General features: G+C 53.1%; 1 protein-coding gene across 2 annotated transcripts in view; it reads right to left on the reverse strand.

Moving 5' to 3' along the window:
• The window catches only part of EPHB2 (EPH receptor B2), a 117,595-nt gene continuing 91,081 nt past the window's right edge, over positions 1-26,514 (reverse strand). Inside the window, exons 4-14 of one of the 2 annotated variants that reach the window (XM_080801440.1) lie at positions 25,885-26,009; positions 17,958-18,120; positions 15,805-15,913; positions 15,152-15,216; positions 8,326-8,448; positions 7,500-7,747; positions 6,302-6,517; positions 5,246-5,395; positions 3,898-4,091; positions 2,274-2,429; positions 1-1,815 (exon numbers count right to left, since the gene is read on the reverse strand). In XM_080801440.1, coding sequence (XP_080657566.1) covers positions 1,707-1,815; positions 2,274-2,429; positions 3,898-4,091; positions 5,246-5,395; positions 6,302-6,517; positions 7,500-7,747; positions 8,326-8,448; positions 15,152-15,216; positions 15,805-15,913; positions 17,958-18,120; positions 25,885-26,009 — 1,658 coding nt within the window. In that variant the 3' untranslated portion in view covers positions 1-1,706. Of the gene's footprint in view, positions 1,816-2,273; positions 2,430-3,897; positions 4,092-5,245; positions 5,396-6,301; positions 6,518-7,499; positions 7,748-8,325; positions 8,449-15,151; positions 15,220-15,804; positions 15,914-17,957; positions 18,121-25,884; positions 26,010-26,514 lie in introns of both variants that reach the window. The other variant, XM_080801439.1, reaches the window with a different exon arrangement.

The following is a 26,514-nucleotide window of genomic DNA, read 5'->3' on the forward strand; positions in this document are numbered from 1 at the left end:
ATAACTAAAATGTTTATTTCCATTCAATTCACTAACCGATTGTTCCGCTCAGGTGCCTGCGTTTGCCCACAGGAGGGACTTTGTGGCCAGACCCCACCGCTGATGGTTCTCTCCCGCCAGCCCGGCTAAGACCTTCAGACCTGGGCAAAGGGGGTCAGAGAGAAACCATACACTTTCCCCTGAGGGGAGGAAAGGACACGCCTCTGAGGGTGACACTCTGGAGAGCTGGGATATCACAGTGAATGATCTGAGGCCCGGCTCAGGCTCCCAGAGGCAGAACCGGGTTCTGGCCATCTGAGGGCTCTCGGGAACCTCAAAGGGGCCTATTTGCCTGGGAAGCACTGGGCAGACTGGGGCAGGGGGGTGGGGAAGTGGACAAGGTGTGTGGTTCTGCAGCCCTAGGGCCTGCTTCCTTCTCAATCTGGTGCTTTCAAAAGCAGTCCTGGGTGGGGGGCTCCTCTACCCCAGCCCCTCATTCTCACTCGGTCTCTGCATGGCCCAGATGGCCCCGTGGCAGTTGGCTTTGGTGAGGCCTGGCAGCAGGGGAGGGAAACTCTGCAGGGGGAGGAGGGAAGAGTGTCAATGAAAACCATATAAAAAATCCAGAAATGTGCATATAAAATCTCGCCCTTGGTGTATTGCCTAAGTCAGTAAGCAGAAAGCACCTTCTTCTTGGAGAAGGATCAAGTCCTCAAAATGTAGGAAATGTCAAAGTGTCACTTCATTGTCATAAAAAAAAAAAAACCCAACAAACAAACCCCCCAAACCAAATCCACCCCTGACCAAAATACCCCCGAGTCCACGAATTGCTGTAAACAAACCCAAATGCAGGAGCAATCCTTTCTCAGTGGCAGTCGTAGCTGATGGCAGTCACCGCAGCAACAGGCCTCCAGGGGGGGGCCGTCGGGCACCGCGCGGCGTGATGCGACGGGGACGGGACGTGGCGCGACCGGGACGTGGCGCGGCAGTCTTGGGGGGGGCCGGTCATCCTCAGGAAGGCTGACCTTTCCGGTGTCCCCATGGTCTCCCCGACTGAGGAGGACAAAAGCCCCCTTTCAGCCCCAGGAGCCGACAGGAGAAGCAAGTCTTTTTCATCAGAGTTTCCGAAATAGTCTCCAAAGACAGAAAAATTCTGTTTGCCCAGCGGCAGCGGGAACGGTTCCGGTGGCGGCGGCCACCTCTGCCTGGCCTGCGGCTGTTGAGTGAAGCCTGGAAGAGCGGCCCAGGGTCGGGAGAGAAGGGTGGCCCCTGTCTCTCCCTTCACATTGGTTTTCCTGAAAGTGTTTCTTGGCTCTGGCCAGGTCGCCTTCCCAGAGGGAATTGGAGAGAAACTGCTTTTGGTCTCCATTTGGGACTAATCGCGTGGATCTCCCAAGCCCTTTTTTTTTTTTTTTTTTTTTATTTTTCCCTAAGAACAATGATCGCTTTCCTTATGAGAATCCTCTTTAAAAAATATTTCTTGTATTTCCCGCCCCCTCCCAGGATCTCTTTTTCTTTTGTCCCCGTTCCCTTTTTTCCGTCATCTGAGTTTCACATATTCCTGGTGAGGTCTCGTGGCTGGAGCGCTGCTCGGTTCTTCCTGCTGCCCGTGGCCTCCTGGCAGGCGGCTGAGCCCGCGGTGGACGTGGACGGAGAACCAGGGGGCCGGCGTGTGGGGCGGAGGGGGCGGGGGCCTGGAGGGAGAGGTGAGCCGAGGCGGGTGAGCGTCAAACCTCCACAGACTGGATTTGGTTCATCTGTGCCCGCATCACCTGGATACTGTTCAGGATTTTTTTCTGGTGGCCAGCCAAGGTGACCCCAACCCGGAGAATGTCCCTTTGGGAGAGAAGCATGTGTGTTAGGGAAATGGGGGTGTGGGGGAGACCTTGGGCCAGGTGGAGAGCTGCCTGGGCTTCTCCAGGGGTTTCCTGCTGAAGAGAGCAAGGGAAGGGGTGAGTGGGTAGATTCCCGGTGCTGGACTGGCCAGTGGGGATGGAAGGAGCCTGGGACTGGGAGTCAGGACACTCGGGTGCACGGGGTCTCCTCTGCTCCAGGGAAGGGGAAGGGAACTTGCATTTATGAAGTACACACTCACTGTATATCCCTTTGATCTTCCTAACGACCTCTGGTTTACAGAAAACAACTGGGGAGCAGGGGGATTCTGATTTGCCCTTGGCCACAGGCAGACCTGGGGGTTCATCTGAACGTGACTCCTTGCCCTCCAGAGACCCCGGCTTGGTGGGTTGGCTGGGGAGCAGTACTGGTAATGGTGGGCGAGACAGCCGGGCACTTACTCCATCATCATCTGTGACACGACATCGAAGGAGGTGAAGCCGGCGTTGGCGAAGCTCTCCTTGTATTGTCCCATCTTGATGGCCTCCAGCCACTCGTCCACCGTGTTAAAGCTGGTGTAGTCGGGGATGGTGCGGTCCAGCAGCGGCAGGTTGATTCTGGGGGCGGGGGTGGGCGACAGATGGTTAGGGCAGGTGCTGGGAGGGGGGCAAGGGTGAGCGTGGGGGGCCGCTGCGGGCTTTGTACCTGCACCTGTGTATCCATCTGTGGGGACCAAGGTGAGTGTCTATGTATGTATTTCTGTATGAGAGTGGGTGTGCATTTGCACCTATGTCAAGGAGACACGTTTGTGTGTGAGTATGCGAGCGTGTGTGTGCAGGACTCGACAGTGAGGCCCCCCGGGAAGTCCAGGGGTGCCTCTGAACGGGCTGCTGGGAGGCTGGCCCACAGTGGTGAGGAGCGAGATGCTTCTCCAAGCCTCTGATGGTCAGGAGGAGGGAGTTCAGCCGGACTAAGTGTGCTACAAGTCGCTGCATCCCCTGTCCTAACCCACCCTGGGTGTGCTTTGGGAAGCTGTGGGTTGCATCTCCAAAGTCTAGATGAGGCTGGCGGTGCTCATGGGAGCAGGCTGGGACTGAAATGACCCTCACGGGGCTCAAAGCTCAGAGGGATTTTATCCGGACAGTCAGGAGTGGCTGATGGGTTCCTGGTGGGTAGCGACAGGTAGAGACAAACGCTAACTATGGGCCATAAAAACTTGGCAGGTGAAGGACTTGGGCCCAAAAAGTCTTCGGACAAAGCCAGCCCCGGACCCTCAGCACCCCTGGCTGGACGCCCCGGAGAAACTCTGATAGGGTCCCAAAGAGAAAGAGTGTGCAGGGCCGGGCGGGGACAGGGGTCTGGGGCAGCCACCCAAGCAAGGCAGTGGTGGCCCCAGGTCTGAGGGAGCATATGCCTGGGGACCACTGGGAGGAGGCAGGCCTCTGATCGCCGGAGCTAACGCTCGTCCAGCTGAGTCAGGAACGGTGAGTGAGTGTGGGTCTGTGTGTGTCTGTGTGTGTCTGTACTTCTGAACATGTAGGGAGGGTAGGCTTGAGGGCCTGCAAATGGGTGTGTATCCGTGTGTAAGACCGTTTGTGGGGGAGCGTAAGCATGAGTTCTTGTGCCTGACAGGGCGTAGGACTGTGTAAGCATGCCTGTGTGTGTGTGTGCGCGCGTGTGCACGGTGGTGTTGGGGAGGACGCAGAGGTAGGTCAGAGGGTCCAGGTTTGAGCAGGAGGGGAGCTAGGAAAGAAGCCTGGTGACCAGTCAACCTGTTTACCAACCCAGATTCTGGTAGTTTTTTCTTAAATGCCGTCCTCTCTGACCATGGCCGTGCTTTAAAAAGTGCTTCCTTCACCGTCTCTACCGCTTCCTTCTCCTCTACTGTGTCCCTGGCTCCTCCGCGCCCCCAGGCAGGGCCAATGCCCAAGGAAGCTTGTGCTGGCCTTCCTTGACCCCCAGAGGCCTGAGGCAGGGGGAGCCTGGGTGGGGCTGGGGGGTGGGGATTTGGAGAAAGGAAGGGCCGGCTGAGGACGGGGGCGGAGAAACACTGGGAGGAGGGGCGGGGCCAGACCAGAGCCGTACCCAGAGGAGAGGGGTGCCATGGCTTTGAGGCTGTTGGGGTTTCGGATCATTTTGTCCAGCGTGTTGACGATCTGGCCGAACTTAGGCCGGTGGTTGCGGTCCTTCTGCCAGCAGTCCAGCATGAGCTGGTGCAGGGCGCTGGGGCAGTCCATGGGGGGCGGCAGCCGGTAGTCCTGCTCGATGGCATTAATTACCTGGGGACGACACAGGGCCAGAGTGGGGTGGGGTGGGTGGGATAAAGAGCGTCTGCCTCTCACCTGACCTATTTCCCACCCCACCCCCCAGCCCCCCCCCCCCCCCCCCCCCCCCCCCGCCTGCCCTCTGCAGCGGGGCAGACCTATTTGGTTGCCATCACAACTGCCTCCGCCTCCTGGATGCAGCCCCAGGGATGCCCCTCCCCTGGGTTCCCACTATCTGCGGCCTCAGTCTGACCTGGGGGCTACGTGCCTGCCCCCTCTCCCAATCTCGGGAAAGCCGGCACACCAAGATACCTTTTGCCTCAATGTCTACCAGGCTGACCCTCTTGTGGACCACTTTTCCCCTCCCTAGGACTCCTCTCTTTGGTCCTTCACCCCAGGGTGACAACAACTCTTGTTTTTGGTGCCATTTACCGCTCCAGGTGAGACATGTCGCCCAGGTCGGGCCCCATGGCGTGGCTCTATACGGCCCCGCCCGCTCCCCCAGGAAAAGGAGCTCAAACGCCTCTCTCCAATCTGTCCTGCCACAGGCCCAGACTCACCTTCCCCAGCTGGACTGTGGGTCACCCTCCCTGCTCAAGAAGCTTCTCTAAGTCCTTCCTGTTCTGTGTTGTTGCAAATCCAAATGTGTTGGGTTGGCTTTCAAACACTCCATTATGGAACCTTACCATCCTTTCTGACCATCTTTCCTCCCTACCGTTCCCCAGCCTGCTCCCTCAGCATCCCACCTCTGGGCCTTTGCACAGCTTATTCTTCCCCTTCGACATCCTCATGTCTCCAAGTCCTACTACAGTGTGTGCTCCCCCTGTCCTGGGAAGACTTCCTGACTGATCTTGCTCACGTGGCCCTTGCCTCAACCCCTGCAGGACTCGACACCTGCCTTCTCCAATTTAGCACCTGCTTGTAAAGTTCCTGATAACAGCAACTGGTTCCTGGAATAATCGCCTTGCCCCGCAGTTACATGGAAAATACCTCAGGGGCAGCTATGAATGGTCTCATTCGGGGCTGGCCACGAGGTGAACGCATCTTGAAGATTGGCTGAATTGTGGATGAGTAGGTCTTTCCTACTCGACCCCCAGAGAGTCCGGGATCCTGCGCAGACATTAGAATCACCCAACATTGGGCTGGGCCTGGCCCCCTTGGAAACTTACGTCCTGGTTGGTCATGTCCCAGTAGGGTCGCTCCCCGTAGGACATCACCTCCCACATGACGATACCATAGCTCCACACGTCACTGGCTGAGGTGAACTTCCGGTACTGGATGGCTTCTGGGGCCGTCCAGCGGATGGGGATCTTCCCCCCCTGGGGAACAGAATGAGGAGGGTTTACAGGTGGGAGGCTGACCCGTCTGGCCTCTGCTCTCAGTACTACTCCTCACCCTCAGCCCTGTGCTGTACCAATCCCATGAAGCACCGCATTCTTTCTCGAACTCTCCCTGCTGCTTCGGGCCTTGGGAATTTGCACATGCTGTCCCCCCCACGCCGCCACCGCCCACCACCCCGTGGAATGCCTCTTCTCACTCTGCCATCTGGAAACCTCTTCTCATCCTTTAAGTGTTTCTGAAAATCTTTCCCTACGTCCCCAAGAGTTGCCCACTCTTTTTAATCCTGTGGCCCACGTCTCTCCATCCAGGAGGCACTTCTCCTACAGAGCAGTACTCAAATCATTTGCCTGCGTGCTTGGCTCTTCTTGTCCTCCATCTGAGCTCTTTGGGCAGGGGCTGGGCCTTATTCCCTTCTGTTTAGAACTCTTCAGCAGGAGAGAGTCCTAAACTTGGCATCGAGGTTCTCCAGGGTCAGCCATGCCTGCCTCTCCTGCGTTACTGCCCACCACCTTCCCGCTTACAGTCTGTGTTCTAGTCTCATCTTGCCTTGAGAATGTGGCCTCTGACCCCCTTTCACTGGCCCTTCAGCTTCCAGCTCAGATATCACTGCCTCTCAGCAAGCCTTCCTCGGCCTCCCCAGACGGTGCCCGGACTCATAGCTCTTTTTATTCCACGTTTCTCTGCACATCTCTGTCCCTGCACAGCCTGTGAGTGCCAAGGGGGCAGAGACTGTGGTTTGTGTCTCTATGTTTCCAGGGCCCAGCATGGTGCTTGGCACGAGCAGGAGTCGGTGAAAACATATCGTAGGGAGAGAGGGACACCTAAGCCCTCTTGCCTGGCACCACGCCCCCCGCCACCCGGAAACGGCTCTGTTTCCATCTTACCAGCGCGCTGGTGTACGTGGGGTCTGAGGTGTCATCCTCCAGAAAGCGTGAGAGCCCGAAGTCGGACACCTTGCAGACCAGGTTGCTGTTGACCAGGATGTTACGAGCAGCCAGGTCGCGGTGGACGTAGTTCATGTCTGCCAGGTACTTCATGCCAGCCGCGATCCCCCGCAGCATGCCCACCAGCTGGATAACTGTGAACTGCCCGTCGTTTTGCTTTGGGAGAAGTGGAGGAAACACAGTGAGTGGAAGGGCATGACTCAGAGCTCTGAGTTTCTGGTTTCCACACAACGGGAAACCAGAGCAGGACACTGCCGCCCGGGCTTCATGCTCCCTGTGGAAAGGATTCAGATGCTTAGAGAGGCCCATGAGAGGTCAGTTTCAGGGTGAAGCAAAGAACACAGGCTTCAGTCGACCCAACTGATCTGACTCTGGGTCTGCCCTTTGCTGACCGTGCAACCTGGAACAAGTGACCTGACTTCTTGAGTCCGTTTTCCTATCTGGGTGTTAAATGGGGATAAGTTACATCCACCTCCCAGGGCTGAGTTAAATGAGAAGGTGCATGGAAGGTGCCTGGCACATACTAGATGCTCAGTAAATGTTTGCTAAATGGCAGCTAGTTTAGTAACATGCTTCTGTGCTCTTCGTCCAGCTGGTTGACTGTGATCTCCTGGCACAGGGGGTGGGGGGGGGGGTCTGGAAACTTTCCTCTCTTGACCTTGTGCTCCAGACTCCATCCCCAGCACATATAGCTTTGAGGAAATCTAAAATCTGGTGAAAACCCTGGACCAGGGTTCAAGAGACCTGGTTTCAGTCCTGGCTCTCACCTTGACCCTCTAGGTAAGCCCGGGCAGACTCTACCTGTCTTTGAGTCTCCCTTTTCTCTTGTGCATAATGAGAAGGCTGGTTAAGAGCATAGACAGCAACAGATTTCAGTTGTTTGCCAACTCTGACTGACTGGTTGTGGTTTCCTAGAATGAAAAGGATTCTGAGATGGCTTCCTGGTTTAGTGGGACAGAGTTCTGGGATTGATTAGCAATGCCTGTCACTGGTAAGGGAATGGAAAAGAGGCAGCATGCAAGTCATTCCTGACTTAGATCTTTCCCAAGACCCCATCAGGCTTTGACACCATGATGCTATGTCCACCGCTCCTTTTCCTCCCCATCCGTGGGTCCCTGGCACTCTTGGTTTCCATTACCCGGAGGAAGGAGTCCAGGGAGCCGTTCTCCATGAACTCGGTGATGATCATCACAGGTGTGCTCTTGGTGACAACACCCTCTAGGTGGATGACGTTGGGATGGTCGAACTGGCCCATGATGGAGGCCTCGCTCAGGAAGTCCCGGCGCTGCTTCTCAGTATAGCCTGACTTGAGCGTCTTGATGGCAACAAAGATCTCTCTCTTGCCCGGTAGTTTTAGGTGGCCACTGCATACCTCGCCAAACTCCCCTGGGACACACACACCAAGAGAGGTGGGATGTCACTTGCCAGGTGGAAGTGCCACCTCCCACTCCTTGTAACCTCCACTCCTGGGTCCTGAAGGAGCTTCTTCTCCCCAGTGGTCAACTTATCCTCTTAGACAAAGAACCCCTTTGTAGAATGTGGGGGCCCAGAAAGCTCCTAGCTACCACTGGGAGTAAGAGTAAGCTCTTCACAGCTGTCCCATGGTATTTGGCTGGGCATGGGGCAAGGCTGTAGGGGAACCTGGGAAGATGGAGAGAGGGACCTGGATGAATGGCAGGAAGGACAAAGGACTAGACTGAGTCCAGAGAATGGGGTTCTAGACCTAGGTCAATCTCTGACATGATATGTAAGCTCCTTCCCAGCCCCATGCCTCAGTTTCCTCATATGTCGGATGAGGTGATTTTATTAGATGACCTTTGAGGACTTTTCTACCTTTGGTATTGTGAACCTTCAGGTCTTGGAGGATCCTCTGAAGTTCCTGCCCCACATCCTACCCTCTGCCCCAAGAGTACTCCCCACTCATGGCTGAGGCCATGGTACCTGGGAGAGCCCCAGACACCTACCTGCTCCAATCACCTGCTCAATTTTGACACAGGAGATGTCAATTTCCTTGGCAAACTCCCGCACTGCCTCATTGGGGTCCTCATAGGTGAAAGGGTCGATGTAGATCTTCATGCCTGGAGTCACTGGGGGATAAGACCAGGCTTGGTCACATGCACAGACTCAAGATGTGGACAGACGGAAAGGCTAGCACTAGTATCTCTGTGGAGGGAAATACACACCCGTGCGGCCCCATAAGAACTGGGCAACCCTTTGCAGGTCACTCGGCCTCTCTGGGCTTCAGTGAGCAGATGGGCATTGAGCTGAGTAGAAGGGTGAGAACAGAGAGCTTAGCAGGAGAACAAATAGGTTCTAGCTCTTGTTCCAACTCTAAATGATTAGTAATGTCTTCCTGAAGGAGCTAAAGGACTGTCAGGATTGATTAGCAATGTCTGTTATGGGTGTGGGCATAAAAGGATAGATAGGTTTGTTACTCTAGTGTTAGAGAATTGGGGGTGCAAAGCAAAGAAAGAGGAAGTCAAGAAGGAAGAGAGAGATTTGGAACAAAGATACAGAAAGAGCAGGCAATAGCCCATGTTCTTGGGTGTCTGCTAGAGAGACCTCTCTGTCTTTTTAGGCTTAATTTAAGCATTCTTTCCCTTTAGGAAACTTCCTGGCTATCTCAGCTCTCCCAGGCAGGCCCCAGAGCCTGGAGGGGCTGCCCATTCACCAGGGTCTGAGGACCCATGGTTTCTGGGTCCACTTCCCAAGTCCCTCACTAGCTAGGTCTTAAATCCTTCTAGATTTCAAATTCCCTGGTGATCAACATGAGGCTGGACATATGGCATATTAATTTGACTCTTGATTTGATGTACTTTTTTATTTGGTGCTGAAATTAAGGGTGCCAAATACCTAAGGTCTGGATGCCAAACACCTAATTCTGACCCCAGCACTGAGCCAGCAAAACACTTGGAAGGAAGGGAATGATGATCCACCCCACCTTCTCCCTCCAAAGTAACTGGTCTTCTGCTGCCTAGGTCTCCCTCTGGCTTCCCCAGCTCCCTGCCCACATTCTCTTATTGCTCCAGGAGCCATGACTTTGGAAGCAGTAGCTCTAGGAGTAGGGAGGTGGAGTTCCTGGGCTTGACTGGAGTAAGGCTTAACTGGTTGGTGAGTGGGGCCACCAACCCTGCTCAACTGTGTGACCTTGAACATGTTAGTTGACCACTCTCAGTGTCTGTTTCAGACATTCCAAGAATCTAAGGTTGGAACCTTTAACACATGTGTTGGCAAACCGGCCCACTGACCATTTGCTAAATAAAGTTTTATTGGAACACAGCTGCCGGCATTCCTTTGCCTGTGGCTGCTTTCACACTCCAGCGATTGAATTGAATAGATACAATAGAGACCATATGGCTAGCAAAACAAAATATTTACTCTCTGGTCCTTTAACAGAAAAGTCTGCCAACTGCCGTTCTGATACATTAGCTTTATTTTGGATTATTTATGTGGGTGTTTGTCTAGCCCATCATTTAATTTATTTATTCAAAAGGTTTTATTTTTAAGTAATCTCCACCCCCAACGTGGGGCTCGAACAAATCTCTTCATGCAATATACACTCAGTGTCTACAGAGCTGAGCAGAATCCAGGCGATTGAGATAAAAGAATGATTGCAGCTACCACTGGCCGAGCCCTTGTGCCCAACACTGGGTCAGGCTCTCAGTATGCATTATCTCATCCGCACCCAACAACTCTTGGGGGAAGGGAATCATTATTCCCATTATTCCCATTATTCTCATGCATGGGGGAATGGCAGCTCAGAAAGTCTAAGTGATCTGCCCAAGGCCACATAGCTAGCAAATGGCCCAGCCAGGACTTGAACCCAGGTCTGTCAGACTTGAACCAAGGGCCATACTGTTAATCATCAGACGCATGGCCTCCTGTGTGCAGTCCAACTAGATCTGGCCCAGGCCTCCTCCTCCTGGACTGTTCAGTCATGACTCCTTCCCCAATCAGCACTCCCCAGAGCAGGGACATCAGTTCCTGGGAGAAGCTCCTTTTCTAGCTCAAACTCAGGGCTCTGTGGGTCTCGGTGACTGACTTTCAGCCTCCCTCCAATAGGACTGGGGGAAGCCCTTTCTGTCAGGCCAGTTGCAGAGGGAGGACAAGAATGGGTCAGCCCCAGGAGCCCCAGGAGCTGAGGAGAAGCGCAGCAGGAGCTCAAAGCTGACTCGGGCACTGCCAACTGCTCAGATGCCATCCCCGACCCTTGGCCAGGAGGGCTCTCCATTGCTTGCAACAGTAAGGCAAGTGCCTTTACCTGGCATTCCAAGCCCTCCGTGCTGGGCCCCAGCTATAGGTCCCTGCCCCTCCATATGCCACCAAAAAGAATTATTTGTCCAGAGATCCCAGACACACCTTATAATTTCTGGCCTTTGTGATTTGTTCATGGGGTTACCTCCACCTGCAATACCCTTCTCTTCCTCTTTGTGTCCAGATCAAATGTCACCTCCTCTGTGAAGCCTGCCTGGATCCTTACAGTGGAGATCCATGCTCTCTCTTTAGGCTCTGAAGCCCTGTCTCTGCAGCCACTTGTACGGCCCTGATGTCTGTATGGCTCTCCTACCTTGTACTAAGTCTCCCATACGCATGCCCACAGCCTCCTGGCTCCCCTTTGTGGACCACTCTGCTGCCTGTGTGGACTTGCTTTCCACTCTCTCTCTCAGGGGGACAGAGGCCACGTCTGTCTAGTTCATGCTAAATCCTAGAACCTGGCACATAGAGGGTGCTCATGAAATGCTTATTGAAAGAGTAATAGCATTGCCTACCGGACTGTCCTCTTTTTCTCTTTCCGCAGGTTTGGGGTCATGGATGCCTTTGAGAATTTGACGGAAGCTACAAATCTGCTCCTTGGAAAATTATTCACATGTGTGTCACACTCCTAGAGTCAGCATATAATTTTGGAATGTTCATGGGCCCTTGAAGCTCTTGGGGGTCTGTGATCCCCAAGTTATGAGCCCTTGCTCTAGAATGTTTTCTCTAAAGCATGTGTGTGAGGGTGGTATTTAGTAGATGCTTAATAAACACTGATTGGAGGATGTAGGGCTCTGAGCTGTCCCTGCTTCTGTGATTCTCTGGTTTCATCTCACCATTAATATCACGATCTGCTCACAATTCCTTGTGGGTTTGCTGGGCCCCAGGCCCTGGTCTGGGTACTTTATAGATACCTATCCAATTAACCCTCCCGACAACCCTACCTGGGAAATGCTATTATTAGGCTGAGCCTTATGAAATTGTTAGTATTTGACTGTTGCTGACCTACAAAGCAGGCAATTTCATTTGGCCCAACCTAATACCATCCCCATTGTTTGGATGAGCACACTGTGGGATAAGAAAGGTTAGACGACCTGCCCAAGACGACATGGACAGAGCTGGTAAGTGGCAGACGTGGGGTCTGAATTCAGGTCGTGTGGCTGTGAGTCTACACTTTCAACTGCCAGGCTACTGTTTTCTTCTGGATGCCTTCCCATCCTGTGTCCTGCAATGGAAGGGACACAGGACATGTCGTGGACATGGAATGGAAGGGAAACTCAAGGCCCAGCTCCCAGGATGGGATATTTGCTGCACTGAAGCTGGCTGAGGATCTCAGCAGTCCGAGTCTCCAGAAAATACTGGGCTGTTGTTTGGATGACTTATGACTGTCAGGGCCACTACCTGCTGTCCTGAACCCAGAGGGGAAATTCAGGATGAAGGAGGGAGGAGGAACCAGACATTCAGAGATCTGGTTTGAGTTCTGGATCTGCCAGTAATAATAATCACATATAAGCTGCTTTATGAGTTTGAACTGAGGATCGGTTTAATGATGTTATGAACTAGAACTGAGTTTATGAGTTTGAACTGAGGATCAACCGCAGTATTGATACAGCTGTGTGCCCTTGGGGAAATTACTTAACCTCTCTGTGCTTCAATTTTTTTTTCATATCTACAATGGAGCCAATAAACAGTACCTACCTCATAAGGGGACTGCAAGGATTAAATGAGAATCTTTTTCAAGGGCTTAGTATAGTAGTCAGGGGATAGGAAACACTGAATAATTGTTACCAGCTATAGAGAAGAGTTGGCTATTATGAAATATCTTTAGGAAGCACTTTCATATCCATTAATTCATTTAATCCTCACAATTCTGTGAAGGAAGCATCATTCTGGCTACTTTCCACGTAAAGACACCAAGGTTCAGAGATGCTCGATGACTTCCCCAAGGTCACAGAGCGGGCCAGTGGTGGAGCAGGGATGAGAAACCAGGTTGGTCCCTCTGGACCCCAACCAGTAATCACAGATCTTGGTCCTCATTCAGCACCTGCTGAACGACGGCACATGTGAGCCAGTGAGGGTGACTTAAGTCAGTCACATGCATCTCCGGGCCTCAGCTTCTTCCTGGGTCCTGGCCACACAGGGTTGCTGGTGGGTGTGGGGCCACAGGGCTGGCCGTGCTTTGGAAAAACCAAAACCCTTCTTTAGATGGAGGGCGTAGGAGCCTGAGCTTTAGAATGTGTTCATCCATGAACAAATCCTGGGCTCTATTTTAAAAATAAATCCCTGCTGTCCCCTGTTTCCTTGTTGGTGACTCACATGCTCAACAGTGATGTTTCCACATGGCTCCAGGTGACAGAGCATGTGAGCCCCCCTTATTCCGGGTTAGCCAGGTGTGGGCAACATGGGGTGGCAAGGAGTGTGGACCTCGGCTCCAGCCCTGAGCTGCTATGTGACCTCTATGGGCCTTGGTTCCCTCATACTCAATCATATTACAAGGATAATTTTAAGGATTAAATGAACAAATGCACGTAAAGCATTTAAACAGGTCTGGGCAACAGAGTACACTTGGTACAGTCAGCCTCTATCTATAACCATGATTTCACTACTTGGGGAACAGAAGGGGGTGATGTAATTTATGACTTTTACGTTTAGCGTACAGGTGATTTTTTTAATTTCGGTGTAGTTAAATTGTTCCGCCTTTTTCTTGTGAGCCTTCCACTGCTTTTAGGCTTAGAATATCAGTGACATAGTTACCTAAATTGTCTTCTGGAAATTTTAATGGTTTAGTGATTTTTTACATTTATGTCTAAAATGATTTTTTAAGCTCAGGAACTTTTACTTCAAATTGGCTGTTAACCCAGAGGCTTGATATTTAGAACTCCTTGACTCTGCTCCCTCCTGCACACCCCACATCCAATCCTGCAGCAAATCTAGTACTTTCAGAACATGCCGGAATCGAGAATCTTCCCTGGGTGATGCCAACAGCCACCTCACAGGTCTCCCAGCTTCTGTCCTACCCGGCACCCTGCAGCCCTGTCACTCCACTTGCCCCTCAGCAGCCAGAGAAGTTCTGTCAAAACTGTAACTCAGACCATGTCAGTCTTTGGTTCAGACCCTTCTAGAGGCCCTGCAATGGCTGACAAGGATCTTCATGCTGGGGTCCCTCCTGCCTTCTCACTCTGCTCCAGTCACACGAGCCTCCTGGCTGTTCCCAAAACCTGCCAGGCACACTTCAGCCTCAGGGCCTTTGCACTGGCTCTTCCTTCTGCCTGGGAGGCTCTTCCCTCAGGTCTGTCCATGCAGCTCGTTCATGTCTCTGCTCAACTGAAACCCTCTCAGTGAGGCCAACCCCAACAGTCCTATCTGAATAAGCAATTCTATTGACCTGAACTTGCAATTCTCAACCTGTCACCCTGTTCTACTTTGCCTTTTGCCATAGTGCTTTTATCTTCTAGCAGGCCATGTGCTTTCTCAGTGACTACGTGTATTTCTTTTGGTCCCCATCCCTCCCATCAGAATCTAAGTTCTGCAAGGCTGGGGATATATGGTTTGCTAACTTGTGTATCCCCAGCTACCTAAAACAGAGCCTGGCATATACAGTAGGTCACAAAGACTGTGTGACATGTGAAGGGTTACGCTGATGGCCTGTCTTACCCAGTGGCATCTCAGAAGCTGTACCTCACTGAGTACAGTTTGAGAAGCTATATTGGACCCAAGTGGAATTCCTGCCTGCTGTGTGAGTGGAAGTGAGCATGAAGCTTCCCCCGCCCCGCCCGCCCCCCCCCACCCCGCCCAGCCTGCCCTATGTTGGTTCTGCAAGGGTAGAATTGAGAGGAATCTATGTTCTGCTTCTGTCTCTGCTGGGCCCCTTGAGAGGGGCCATCTGCTCTGGGTGTGCGGCACCTGTGCCCCCAGCCCTGGCCCGGGATGGGATGGGACACTGGGGAGGCACTGGGTAGGGGGCAGTGGTTATCAGAGGGATCACTAGGAAAGAGCAACAGGGCCCGCCACCTCTTGGGCCAGAGCCTGGGGTCCTCAGCATCTCATGCAACTCGTGGCTTTATTGTATAAACAGGGACCTACTGTGTGCTAAGTGCCGGGCAGCGTGCTGGCGTTCAGGGGCACTGGTGAGTGTCAGTGTCTTGGGAGCTCCCACCAAAATGTTGGGGAGACAAGGACATGGCCATCATGATGCAGCCAGATAAGGGGGTGCTGTGCAAGCACAGACCGGGCCCTAAAGTCAGGGTGGGGTGGGGGGTCAGGGAAGGCTGCTCAGAGCAGTTTGTATATGCGGCGGCTGAGGCTGAGGGAGACGGAGAGTCATGCGGGTAAAGAGAAGGCGGGCGATGCTCTGGGCAGAGGGGACGGCAGGTGCAGAGGCCAAGAGGGGAGAGTGAGCTTGTCCCATTCCGGAAACAGCTTGACATTCAGTCTGGCTGCAGCAAGGTGGGAGCCAGTGGCAGGAGGCTGGAGAGGTTGCTGGGGAACCGACTAGCAAAGGGTCCAAGGGTGCCGGCCCCACTGGCGCATACGTACTGTGGCCACTGGTGTAGTGCTGCAGCTTGTCCGTGTACTCCGAGTCAGCACGCTCAAACCCCCGTCTTCTGGAACAAGAGCAAAGGGCTGGAGCCACCTGCAAGCCCCCGGGGAGCTGGGAGCCACAGTAGGTGATAGGGAGAGGGAGGGCAGGCCCTCAAAACCACACCCCTGCCAGAGGGCTCCCTGTCAGTCCCTGGCCTAGCAGCCTCACCCTTCCTGGACACTCCCCCCGCCCCATCCCTTCCCACCTCTCCCACCTCAAGTTTAGGCTCACTATTTCCTCATCCCTTCTCCGGCCAAGCCCCTTTCAAAGTCATCTCCCATGGCCCCGGAAATCCCAGGGGCTTCTGTCCATCTGACTTTATGGCCCTGTGTGTTCTACAGCGGGGATCTTAGGAAGAAGAGCATTCCTTCATGTTGAAGTGTTACTGTCTCTATGTGCCACCTCCATGAATAATGGACTTGTCGAGGCAACTCTAGCCCAAAGGGATGGATTGTAGCGAATGGTGGCCATTTAGGTAGGAGGCCTGCCTGGGCCTCTCCCTGGCCCTGGGAATGATGGGAATATCCCTTCGGCTCACAGACACTGTTCAGGAATGGTTGACTAGATGGACAGCTGGGCCTGGATAGGGCTGGGGACACCCACCCACCTGTTGCACACGATGGCAATGACGACCACAGCGATGAGGAAGACCAGGCCAGCCGCCGAAGAGCCGATGATGAGCGGCAGCTTCTCCTGGATGCTGGTCTGGTACTCGGCTGGGGGAGAAAGCATGTGGAGTGTTGTCAGCCTGGCTGTGGGAGTCCTAATGCCCCCGACCCCACTAGGTCTCCTGGGAACCCCAGACTCTGTCCCCGCTCCTGACATAGCACCTGTCCCATGCCCAGATGGAGAATAAGCCAGTACTCACTCACAGGTAACCTTGGACGAGTCTGTGGACTGAGCCAACCCTTAGTTTCTCATCTATAAAATGGGCATAATACCTCAATGTTGATATGAAAATCAACAATAATAAGAAGCTGACATACAGAGAGGCAGCTGGAAGCCCAGACTCCGAGGCCAGACTCCTTAGGTTTGAGTCCTGGCAGTGTCTTCCTGTCTGGGACCTCTGGTAAAGTGACTTACCTCTCTGTGGCTTAGTTTCCTCATCTGTAGAGTGGGGACAATAGTCCCCATCTTAGAGGGCGGCTGTGTAGAGCACTCAGAAGGACAGGTAGTGGGATAGTAACCACTCAGTAAATACGAATTATTACTGTTATTGAGTGTTTTATTTTTTGGCCACTGTGCTAAGTATGTTATGTGTCTCGTTTGATTCTCAGAATCCTCCTATGATTCAGTGCCTATGATCGCCCCATGCACAGATGAGGGCACTGAGGCTTAGCAATGCCATGACTGGCTTGGGGTCACACAGTTAGGAAGTGGCCGAAGCCAGCATGGGAACCCAGGTTTGTGTCCGGGCTTAAAAGAGATAATGCATAAAATGCCCCCAGCATTGGCCCAGCTTTTGGAAACCACTTAACACATCTTCAATGCCATCAAGACCATCACTGTTTTTAATGTAATTATTATTACTTCTCATTTGCTTCCATGACCAGACAAGAGCTTGTTGAAGTCAGGGACCGGGTAAATTCTGGGTCCTCAACACTGGTGTGCATTTGCTGAGTTAATAAAGGATCTGGCGACAGTCCCCCATGCCCCAGGTTGATGACGCTCATCCAACATGCAAGGGAGCCTAGAAAGGTGAAGATGCTGGTCACAAGGGGGTGGGGCTTTACAGAGGAGGTAGCTTTAGTGTCCTGGCTAAGACCGTTAGCCTTAGGGAGCATGTTTGTGGTAAGACAAGAACTCACGGGTCTCCAAACCTCTGAGATGTTCAGCTAGGCAAAAGCTAAGGCCCATGACCAGTGGTTAAAGCAGATGCTAAGAGGGGATGCCGGAGTCTGGTCATAAGTAAAGCTACTCTGGAGCTTGGCTGGTTGGTGAAAGGGCTACCAGATTCGCAGGAACGACAACTGTGACCTTAACTCTGTGTGAGACCTCGTGCCAACTCTGGGCCAGGTTCTAATGGTTCAGCCCCCATCTTTACATTAGTTTGATGATGATGATCATGATAATGAGATAGCTGTCACCATCCCTGTGTATAGATGAGAAAACCGAGACTCAGAGCTGCTCATGGCCACGCAGGGCTGAATGAGCACTGTAATTTCTATCTGTCCATCTGTCCATTCTCTTAATTCTGCTGTTCCTCAAAGATTATTAGAGCAGGAAGTGTACTGAGAGACTGTGGGGTCCCAGACTGGGAGACACATAGCACATGGGCTGCCGCCTCCCCTTCTCTTGCCCAGGGCAGACATCACTAATCCATCCCAGCACTTCTTCCTGCTGAACTTCAGGATTCATCTCAACCCAACTACAAGTCATTGGAACAGCACACGGATAAACGAGGCATGCTCTCAAAGACTGAATATGACGCTTTCATTTCGTAGATGAGAAAAATTTGGACCAGGGAAGGGAAGTGACTTGCTCAGAGTGTCTCTGCAAGTTAGGGCAGAGCTCCTGACAGTCCCACAAGAGGAAGCCGCCTGGCTGATGGGAGAGCAATGGGGGAGTCCACGTGTTTTCCAGCCAGAGACATGGGGCCTCTCTGGGTGGCTCGTTCCCGACCAGCAGGGAAGGGCTGACATCTAGAAGAGGGGACACCTTTTCTAATTTGTCCAAAGGCACTTGGAAAGAACAGGGGCCTTCTGGTTTATTCTGTTGGCGGAGACAGTGGCCTCCTCTTGCCCTCTGGATGTCGCTCACCTTCTGTCATGGTCTGGAAGTACATCTTGCCGCTGTAGCGCCCGTAGCCCGCCACGGTGCGTGCCCGCACCTGGAAGACATAGATGGCGCCGGCTTTGAGGCCCTGCACAGTGACCGTGTTGGTGGGGCTTTTTATGGCTGTGGCGTTGTACTCACTGAGCTCCTGCCGAGGAACAGAGAAGACCGTTAGCAAGCTTGCTGCCCACAGTGGGCCCAGAGCCCACTCCTGCCACTTGGGGCGACTTTGGCCACTGGATAAACATCTGTGGTTCCCGATTCTTCACTCCCTCCCTGTCACAGAATCCCACACCCATACGTTTCGCGTGTGACTTCCCAGGACCTCCCACAAAAGAAGGCAGAGTATATATTTCTCCACTTTGTGGATGCCGAATTTATCCATGCGTCTTGCTTTGGCTCTTGGAACGTTCTAGAGGACATGATGCAAGTGGAAGGTTTACTTGTGTTTGTTGAGTTGGCTTGGCCTCTTGTGCTCCTGCCTTCGGCCACGATGGGGCTGAGCATGGGTAACAGCTGGTTCCAGAATGAGAAACATGTAGGAAAGACCTTGATCTAACTCCTAGGCCACTTCAGCTGACCCACAGACTCCAACCAATGAGCAAGAAACAGGCATTTGGAAGCTGTTGTATTTGGGGGACTATTTATCTCGCAGCACCATCCTCGCTGATAGCTGACTAGTACACATACGCCCAGCGGCCACTGCGTGCAGACCCTGAGGTCTAGGCTGTGAGTTCCTGGAGACAACAGGAAGAGGGCCTACCTTACCTGCTTCTACGTCCCCCTCCCTGCTCCACGCCTTGATAGCTTACGTGGAAGGATCCCTGTTCGGCTACAGCACACTTGAGTGTGGCAAGAATTAAGGCCCAAATGGGGGAAATGAAGCTCAAGGTCATGTATGAGCCGGTGGCTGCTTTGGGACTCAAAACCAGGCTCCTACATGGAGCTACCTTTAACGTCCAAGGCTTGAATACCCAAGACCCGATGTTCCCTCCTTTGAGGGCTGCAGAATGCCAGTTCTGCCTTGCGGACCACCCAGGGTGACCCAAGGAGTACGGGACAAGACAAAGATGAGCCGCTGCCATGGGAATGGAGCTGTTTGAATTGGAGGCAGGTGCCTGCCAGTCTACAGGACGCTCGTGCAGACAGCTGTCCGCTACCCCCCAAACCTTCCCCAGACACCCTCTTTGCACGAGGCCCTGGGGACTCCCAGGGACCCAAGGCACGGGTGCTGGATTCAGAGAGCTCAGTTCAGAAAAACAAACAGCGTGGAGCCTTCAGCCCTTGGAGGATCACAAACGCCTCTGAGAAGCTGATGAAAGCTACGAGCCTCTGTGCAGAAAAATGCACACCTGATTGTGCGTGCCAGTCACGTGCATGTGCGCTGCACAGAGCCCTTGAGAACTCTCTCAAAACAATTAAATTCAGGGTGCGTCATGTCAGGACAAGCACCATAGCCTAGAGGTTAAGATCACAAGTTGGAGCCAGACTTCCTGGGTTCAAGACCTGATTCTCCTCCTTATTACCTTTGTGACCTTGGCAAGTTTCTTAACCTCTCTTTGCCTCCTTTTCATCATCTGTAAAATGGGGACAAGAATGGTCACAGCCACCTCAAGAGGGTTGTTTAGAGGACGAAATGCATTACTGTGAATAAAGCACTGATACCGGTAGGGTAAGCACAGTGTGCGGGGGGGCATGTGTCCTCGCCTGGGGGGGGGCATCAGGTGAAGTCAAGCAACGCTTTCTGCAGGGTGGGGTTGTGCAATGGAATTCTGAAGAACAAATAGAAGTCACCCAGGTTAAAAAGGGGGAGGGCATGCTTGGCAAGGAGTGCCAGGTGCAAAGGCAAGGAGGTGAGAAAACTTGGGACATGGGGACTAGAGAAGGGGCTCACCTGTGAGTGCTTCCTCCCCACCCCCTCACACCTCCCAGGGAGCAGCAGCACATAGGAAATCTCTCTTCTTGAGCCAGCTCATCTGCCTCCTCCTCCAGGAAGCCTACTTGACCTCTCAGCCAGATGTGCCTCTCCTCCTCTGAGCCCTGGAGCACTTGCGTGGATGCCCCAGGATGGGGTTTCTGTTATGTCCCTTCATCCTAGGCACAGGCTGATCACACAACCTTGACCATAAACTCCTGAAGGGAGTGGCTGTGTTTTATTCCCTTGTATTAAGTACAGAGGCTTACACACAGAGACCTGCCCCAAAGCCCACAGGGTAAAGGCTGTACTCCTTAGTTTGGCATTCCAGAACCTTCACGACTCACCCTTTGCCAGTCTTGCCTGCCACATCCCCAGAGTCCTCCAGGCTCTAGTCATACCCAAAGGCTTCCCCTCCCTTTCTTGGTGGGACTGCCAGATTTAGCAAATAAAAATGCAGGATGCTCAGTTAAATCTGAATTTCAGATAAACAATGAATAATTCTTTTGTATAAGTTTTTCCCATGCAATATTTAAACACAATTATACTAAGAAATTATTTTTTAAAAATTTAAATGTAACCGGTGTCCTATATTTTATTTGGCAACCTTACCTTCCCTGGACACTCTGAGCCTTGGCAAGTGCTGTTTCCCCTATCGGAAATACCCTTTCCCCATCTGCCTCTTCATCAAGACTTAGTACGAGGACCACCTTTGCTGGGGACATTTCTCAGATGTCCCAGAAAGAGTTGCAACTCCATTGTCTCCTTTCCCACCTGTTGTTCTGATATGCATGTGTTTTCTCCAAGGACTATGGGTTTCCCAAAGGCAGAGACCTTGTCTCATTTATCTCTGGGACTGCAGGCTCAGCACACAGTAAGTGCTCACTAACTACCATCGGTAACAAATGAATGAACATTGTAGACTATTAAAAAAAAAAAAAGTCTATGAATGCAGGTTGCAGTACCAGGATTGTCCACTAGGTGCCGCCAGCCAACATGGCATCCGCTCTGGTTTGAAAAGGGGAGGGATTCTGCAGACTGCGTGGGTGGGGGTCCACTTAGAGAGGGAGGAAGTTTTAAGTTCCTGATTATAGGATGGAGATGGGAGGTAATGCCCGTGGCATAGGCGCCTCAGGAGAATGAGGAAAGAACCTCATGGATTGCTTCTCTAAAGCAGGAAACAGCACAGAGCGGGGGATTGGAAGTCATTTCAAATGTCAATTCTTCCCCTTACTTGCATTGTGACCTTGGGAAAGACCCTTCACTCCCCTGGGCCTCTGTTTTCTACTCCAGAAAAGGAACAGTAAATGCCAAACTCTCAGGGTTGTTGTGATCTGGTAGTATCTGGCCCAAAGCAGCTGCCCAAGAGAGCTCAGTTCTCCCCCTGGGGCTGGAGCACCTTTTCTGAATAAGGACTAAGCATCAACAAGTTAGGGGAAGAAATTTAGCATTAAATCCACTAGTCCTGGGGCACCTGGATGGCTGGGTCGGTGAAATGTAGATCTCTTGATTTCGGCTCAGGTCACGATCTCAAGGTCATGAATGGAGCCCCACGTCGGGCTCCACGCTCAGCACAGGGTCTGTTGGGGAATTCCTCTCCCCCCCCACCACTTATTCACGCTGTCTAAATAAATAAATAGATAAATAAAATCTTAAAAAAAAAAAAAAAGAAATCCACTAGTCCTTAGTTTGAATCCTTATCCGGAGACTATGGGCCGGTGAGGCACTGGGTACATTTCTTAAGCCCTGTGAGCCTTGGTCTTCTTGTCTTGAAAGTGGGATAACACCACCATATGCCACACAGAGTGAGTTGTGGAGATTTAATAGGAAAAAAATGGGTAAAGCTTTTAGCATAGTCTCCAGCGCACATAAGGACTTAATAAATATTGGCTCTCGCCCTTGTTCTTATCAGCACAGGATAAGCCTTCACCAGTGTTCATGAAATGGATGAATGAATACAAAAGTGAGCGAGTGTGGGAACAAGCCTTTCCACGTCCACATTGGACAACCGGCCACACTGCTCCACGCACCCTGGACCACAAGGTAGCCTGGGCCTTCATAGCTCATCTCCACTGCCCTCGACCTTCCTTCCCTTCTGCTCTGCCAAGGAGAGATTTCTGTGGAATACACATGAATCGAGGAGGCCTACAGGGGCCCATGTGCCATAGGCGGCCCCGCAAAGGAATCTTCTCCTGGAGTGCTGAGGGAGCCAAAGCGAGCATGAACCTGTGTGCTCTGGCACAGCTGCCCAAGGAGGCCACCTCCCCCAGGACGCCGGAGCTGAGGGAAACAGCCAGCGCGGGGCTGGCCAACACCATTCGTCAGCCGCATCCAGAAGCCTTCCAGCAAAGTGGTTTTTAGCTCCGGGCTCCGGGCAGGCTGGGAAATCCCCAGTGGAGCTGGGGCAAGGCCAAACAGAGAGCCCGCTCCAAAAAGAGCCCTTTCTAAAGAAGGAAAGGAGGAGTGGGAAAGAGGGTGGGGGCAGGGCCCGCACGGGACTGCAGGGCTCGCTGCCTAACGTCCCTACCTGGGAAGATCTGCGGCCTTCATTAAAGAAATCAATTGCAGGCACCAAGAGGATTCCAAAGTGTTAGGGAAGAGCCGGCTGTGGACTTGTCAGAAATCCATCCCACATTCTAGCTCTCCCTCCCTGATGGAAGCCTGAGAGGCTGGGGTCGAGACTGTTCCTCTCCCCGCAAGGCCATCTCCTCTGACACCGGCCATCACTCCTTTTTCTTTCTCTCCTTAGACCTGCCATCCTCCTGATGTGGTCCGTCTATTTCTGCTTTGTCTCTGCACACCCTCCTCTCTGTTCTTGGCTCTACCTTTCCACCCCTGGTGAGCACTGCAGGTGCTTCTCCACATCATAAACCCACAGTGGCCTCAGGAAAAGACCCCACCATCCACTGGGAGCTGTCCTTCACACTTCCCTGGTCCCCTGAGTTTCAGAAAACTGTCCGAATCTGCCAGCTTCTCACTTCTCTGCTGCCAGCCCCTACTCCACGCCACCACTGTTTCTTACTTGGTGTCCCGTGAGAGCCCTCTAAAGGGTTTGTGTCCCCAGGAACCCCTTCCAGTCTGTTCTCCACACAGCAAGCTACAGGGATCTTTAACATAATCAGAGTCAGATCACATCATTCCAGAACCTTCCAATGGCTTCCTGGAGTACTTTAAATTGAATCCAGACTCCAAAGGCATGGAAGGCCCACCACAACCCAGCCCTGTCTCCCTCTCCAACTCCTTCCCTACTAATCTCACTCTTGTTCGTATTGCTCCTCCACACTTGCCTTCTCCTGCCCCAGGGCCTTTGCATATGCTGTTCCTGCTGTCTGGAATAACTGTTCTCATTACGTGTCTGTCTGGTGAACTCCTAGCATCTTTCAAGTCTCAGTTCAAATGTCACTGAAATGAAGATTTCCCCTCACTTATACCCCGATCATGGGCCCCGCCTTGGTGCCCCTAAGGACCTTTGCTGGCCCTTCTGTAGCTGTGTCACAACTGGTCACATGGCTATTTATGTCTGGATCTGTCTCTTCCCCTGGACTCTGAAGGCCCTGAGGCCTCTGAGATGTCTGGCTATTCACACTGTTCCCAGTATCTAGCCCAGGTTCCACCCAAAGCTGGTGACAGTGAATATTGAGTGAACCAGTGTCCATGTCCCACTGGCAAGGGCCAAGCTGCCCCTCACTGCACCCCAGGCTCTGGGAGGAGGGGATGACCAAGTAGGGCCATGTCTCACCACAGCCGTACTTCGGGCCTGTCCCTCTCTCACCATTTGTACCTAAGACTCTCCTTCAGATCCTGATCGTGTCCACCTTTCAATGGTCATTCCAGAAGCATTCCCGAGAGAAAACCAGAAGGCAGGAGAGCCAGGCGAAGAGCAAGGACATAGGCCCAAATCCGTGCTCCGCCACTTAGCAGCTAGGTTCTCTTGGACAAGTCGCACAAATTCTCTGTGCCTCAGTTTCCCCTCCCATCCAAGGGGACGAATGGCACTGCTGTGAGAGGAGCGAGAGGATGGAGGCGGAGTGTGCTCAGGATGTGCGAGCTGGTGATGGCCGTAGCTTCTGCAGGCAGGGCCTGCTGGTCCTGCCACCACATCAGAGGCCTGGGGATGCCGGGCCGCAGCAGAAAGTAGGGCAGAGTGGCCTCCTGGTTCACACCTGCAGCAGCCTCCCCAGCCCCTCCCATCTTGGTAGGAAATGGGTCAGAGGCAGGACCCGCGTCGGGATTCCTCATTTCCTCTCTAGTCTTTGGAGACAAACACTTTCAGTTTCGTTTAATCATAAAGCTTCTTAATTAGGTTTTTTTTTCTTTTTTTGAATTCTTAGTAGCTAAGTGTCCCTGCCAGAGGGGGTGAAAATGCTGCTTCCTGCAGGGCCTGGGGCTTCCTGGGCCTGGGACCAGCTGGTCTGGCTCAGGCTATAGGACACCTGGCTCCTTTAAGGCCCTCGAGGGCCCAGCGAGGGGTAGGGCAGCTTCCCTCGCATCAGCCTCGGCTCAGGCCATCCAAGAGCACTGCTTGAGCACCTACTGTGTGCCAGGCTGGGGAAATAGCAGAGGTTAAGGCAAACTCTCCACTCTGGAGGAACAGGCCCTGGGAAGGGATCCATTCACTTATTCCTTCAACCAATATCATCAAGCATATCTTTGGAGCCGGGCAGGGAGCTGGGGAGACAGTGAATGGGACAGATGTGGCCCCTGGCCTCTCTGAACATACTGCCTAGAGCAAGGGACAAGAAAGGACACAAGCAATCATAAATCAGCTGGGGGAGGCTGGCTAGGGGTTTGCAGCCCCGTGGGACTCACCAGAGTGGGGCTGAGCTGGCAGTGAACAGAGTGAGGGTGGGGCTGGGCTTCAGAAGGCAGAGGTCCCGCCAGGCGGCCAGAACTGCTTCTGTCTCTTCCTCTCAGCCTTGGGGGAGAGCCTTCCTACTCATTTCTAGCTCCCTACCCACAACCAAAGCACTTCCTGTAGTCATTCACACTTTAGTCCGAATGCGATCCCAATGACACCTTTCCCAGGGGCCCTTGCAGCCTCTGTGGTTGTTTGGTGCCTCAGGACACAGGTAGGAAAAGTCTCCAGTCACAGAGAGAGTTTCCTGGACCTCTGCTGCCCAGCAGCTCTGTCCACCCCCGGGCCCCTACCTCGAGCAGGCCCCGTGTTCAAAGGTACGGGCTTCACCCAGCTCACAGGTGTAGCTCTTGCCCGCCGTGCAGCAGGCAGGGCAGACAGGAGGAAGGGAAACTGCCCTCTGCTAGGGCTGGGAGCCATGCTGGGCACCGAAACTGCCTTTTCTCCTTAGCCTGTGAAGCCCCCAGTTAAGAAAGGCTATCTCCTTTCAACTTGGCACAGGAGGAAACTGAGGCTCAGAGAGGTAAGACATCTGCCCGAGGTCACATGGCTGGTTCTGGATGGAGCTGGGATCCAAACCTACAGCTTCTCACTCTCCGTCCAATGCTCCTCTACAACACCAGTGCCTTCCAACCCCAGGTCCCCAGGTCCTAGAGAGCCTTGAGGGGGTAACGGGGGTCTGATTTAAAAGCTCAAAGAGAAATCGCTCTCTCCCCATACAAATGGCATCCAGACAAATGAAAACAAGTGTTTTAGCTGGAATCGGAGCTCTCCTCCCATCCTGGACAGAAGCTCTCTTGAGTGGTTTTAAATCTTGGCTTCAGAATGGGTGAAGCTTTTTGGGAAACCAATTCTTCAGAACCTCAGGCCCACTGAAGGCAAGAGGAAGAGGTGAAGAAAGGGCTGTGACCACTGGCTTCCACTGGGATTGCTGGCCCCGTGCCCAAGACCAGAAAAGCACGACTCAGAGAGGTCAAGGAACCTGCCTGAGGTCCCACAGCTGGGGACGGCCAGAGTCAGTATTGAGCCAGGCAGCCCGACTCGGAGGCCAGTGCTCTCTCTGCATCCAGTCTCGAGGGATGGTAGAACCCCAGGGCCCAGGGAGGTGGGGGTGGGGAGCGCGCCCTGGAGCACATGGGTACCTTCTCATAGTACTGTAGCTCGTAGTCCAGGATGACACCGTTGGGCTGGTCGGGCTGGGACCACGACAGGGTGATGCTGTCCACGGTGCGGCTCACCTGATGCATGATGGACACGGCTGATGGAGCTGGAACAGAGGTCAGAGGTCAGGGGTCAGGGGCCGCTGGAGAGGGTGCAGCCTCCGGTCCCACTTTCGAGGTGCCCAGGCAGAGAGAGTGGAGGATCAGAGAGGGGACGGCATCTGGCTGAGGCCGCACAGCCTGCCTAGGGGGCTGAAGGAGGCCAGAGGGACTTGGGGATGACCGTGGCTGCTGCTTTCATGAAACACCTGCAGATTTCAGACCCAGACCATGCTGGCCGTCCCAGGGGAGCTCAAGCCACACCAGGTGAGAGACAGATGCCCTGGGCCCTTCTCTGGCCTGGCCCAAAGCAGCTGCATGAAAGGTGTTCATCTTCTCTTGGAGCTTACAGCCTACTGGACTAGGGAACTCACAGACCCAACACATGATGATGGGGCTCCGGGAGAGGGGAGCAGAGAGGGTGGGAGATTCCCTCCTTCCTTCTGCAAATGTGCACCAAGTACCTACTAGGTGCCAGGGATCTAGCACTGAATAAAAATGACTGCCAAAAAT

Source organism: Martes martes, assembly GCF_963455335.1.
Source record: "Martes martes genome assembly, chromosome: 4".
In the NCBI taxonomy this organism is placed as follows: domain Eukaryota; kingdom Metazoa; phylum Chordata; class Mammalia; order Carnivora; family Mustelidae; genus Martes; species Martes martes.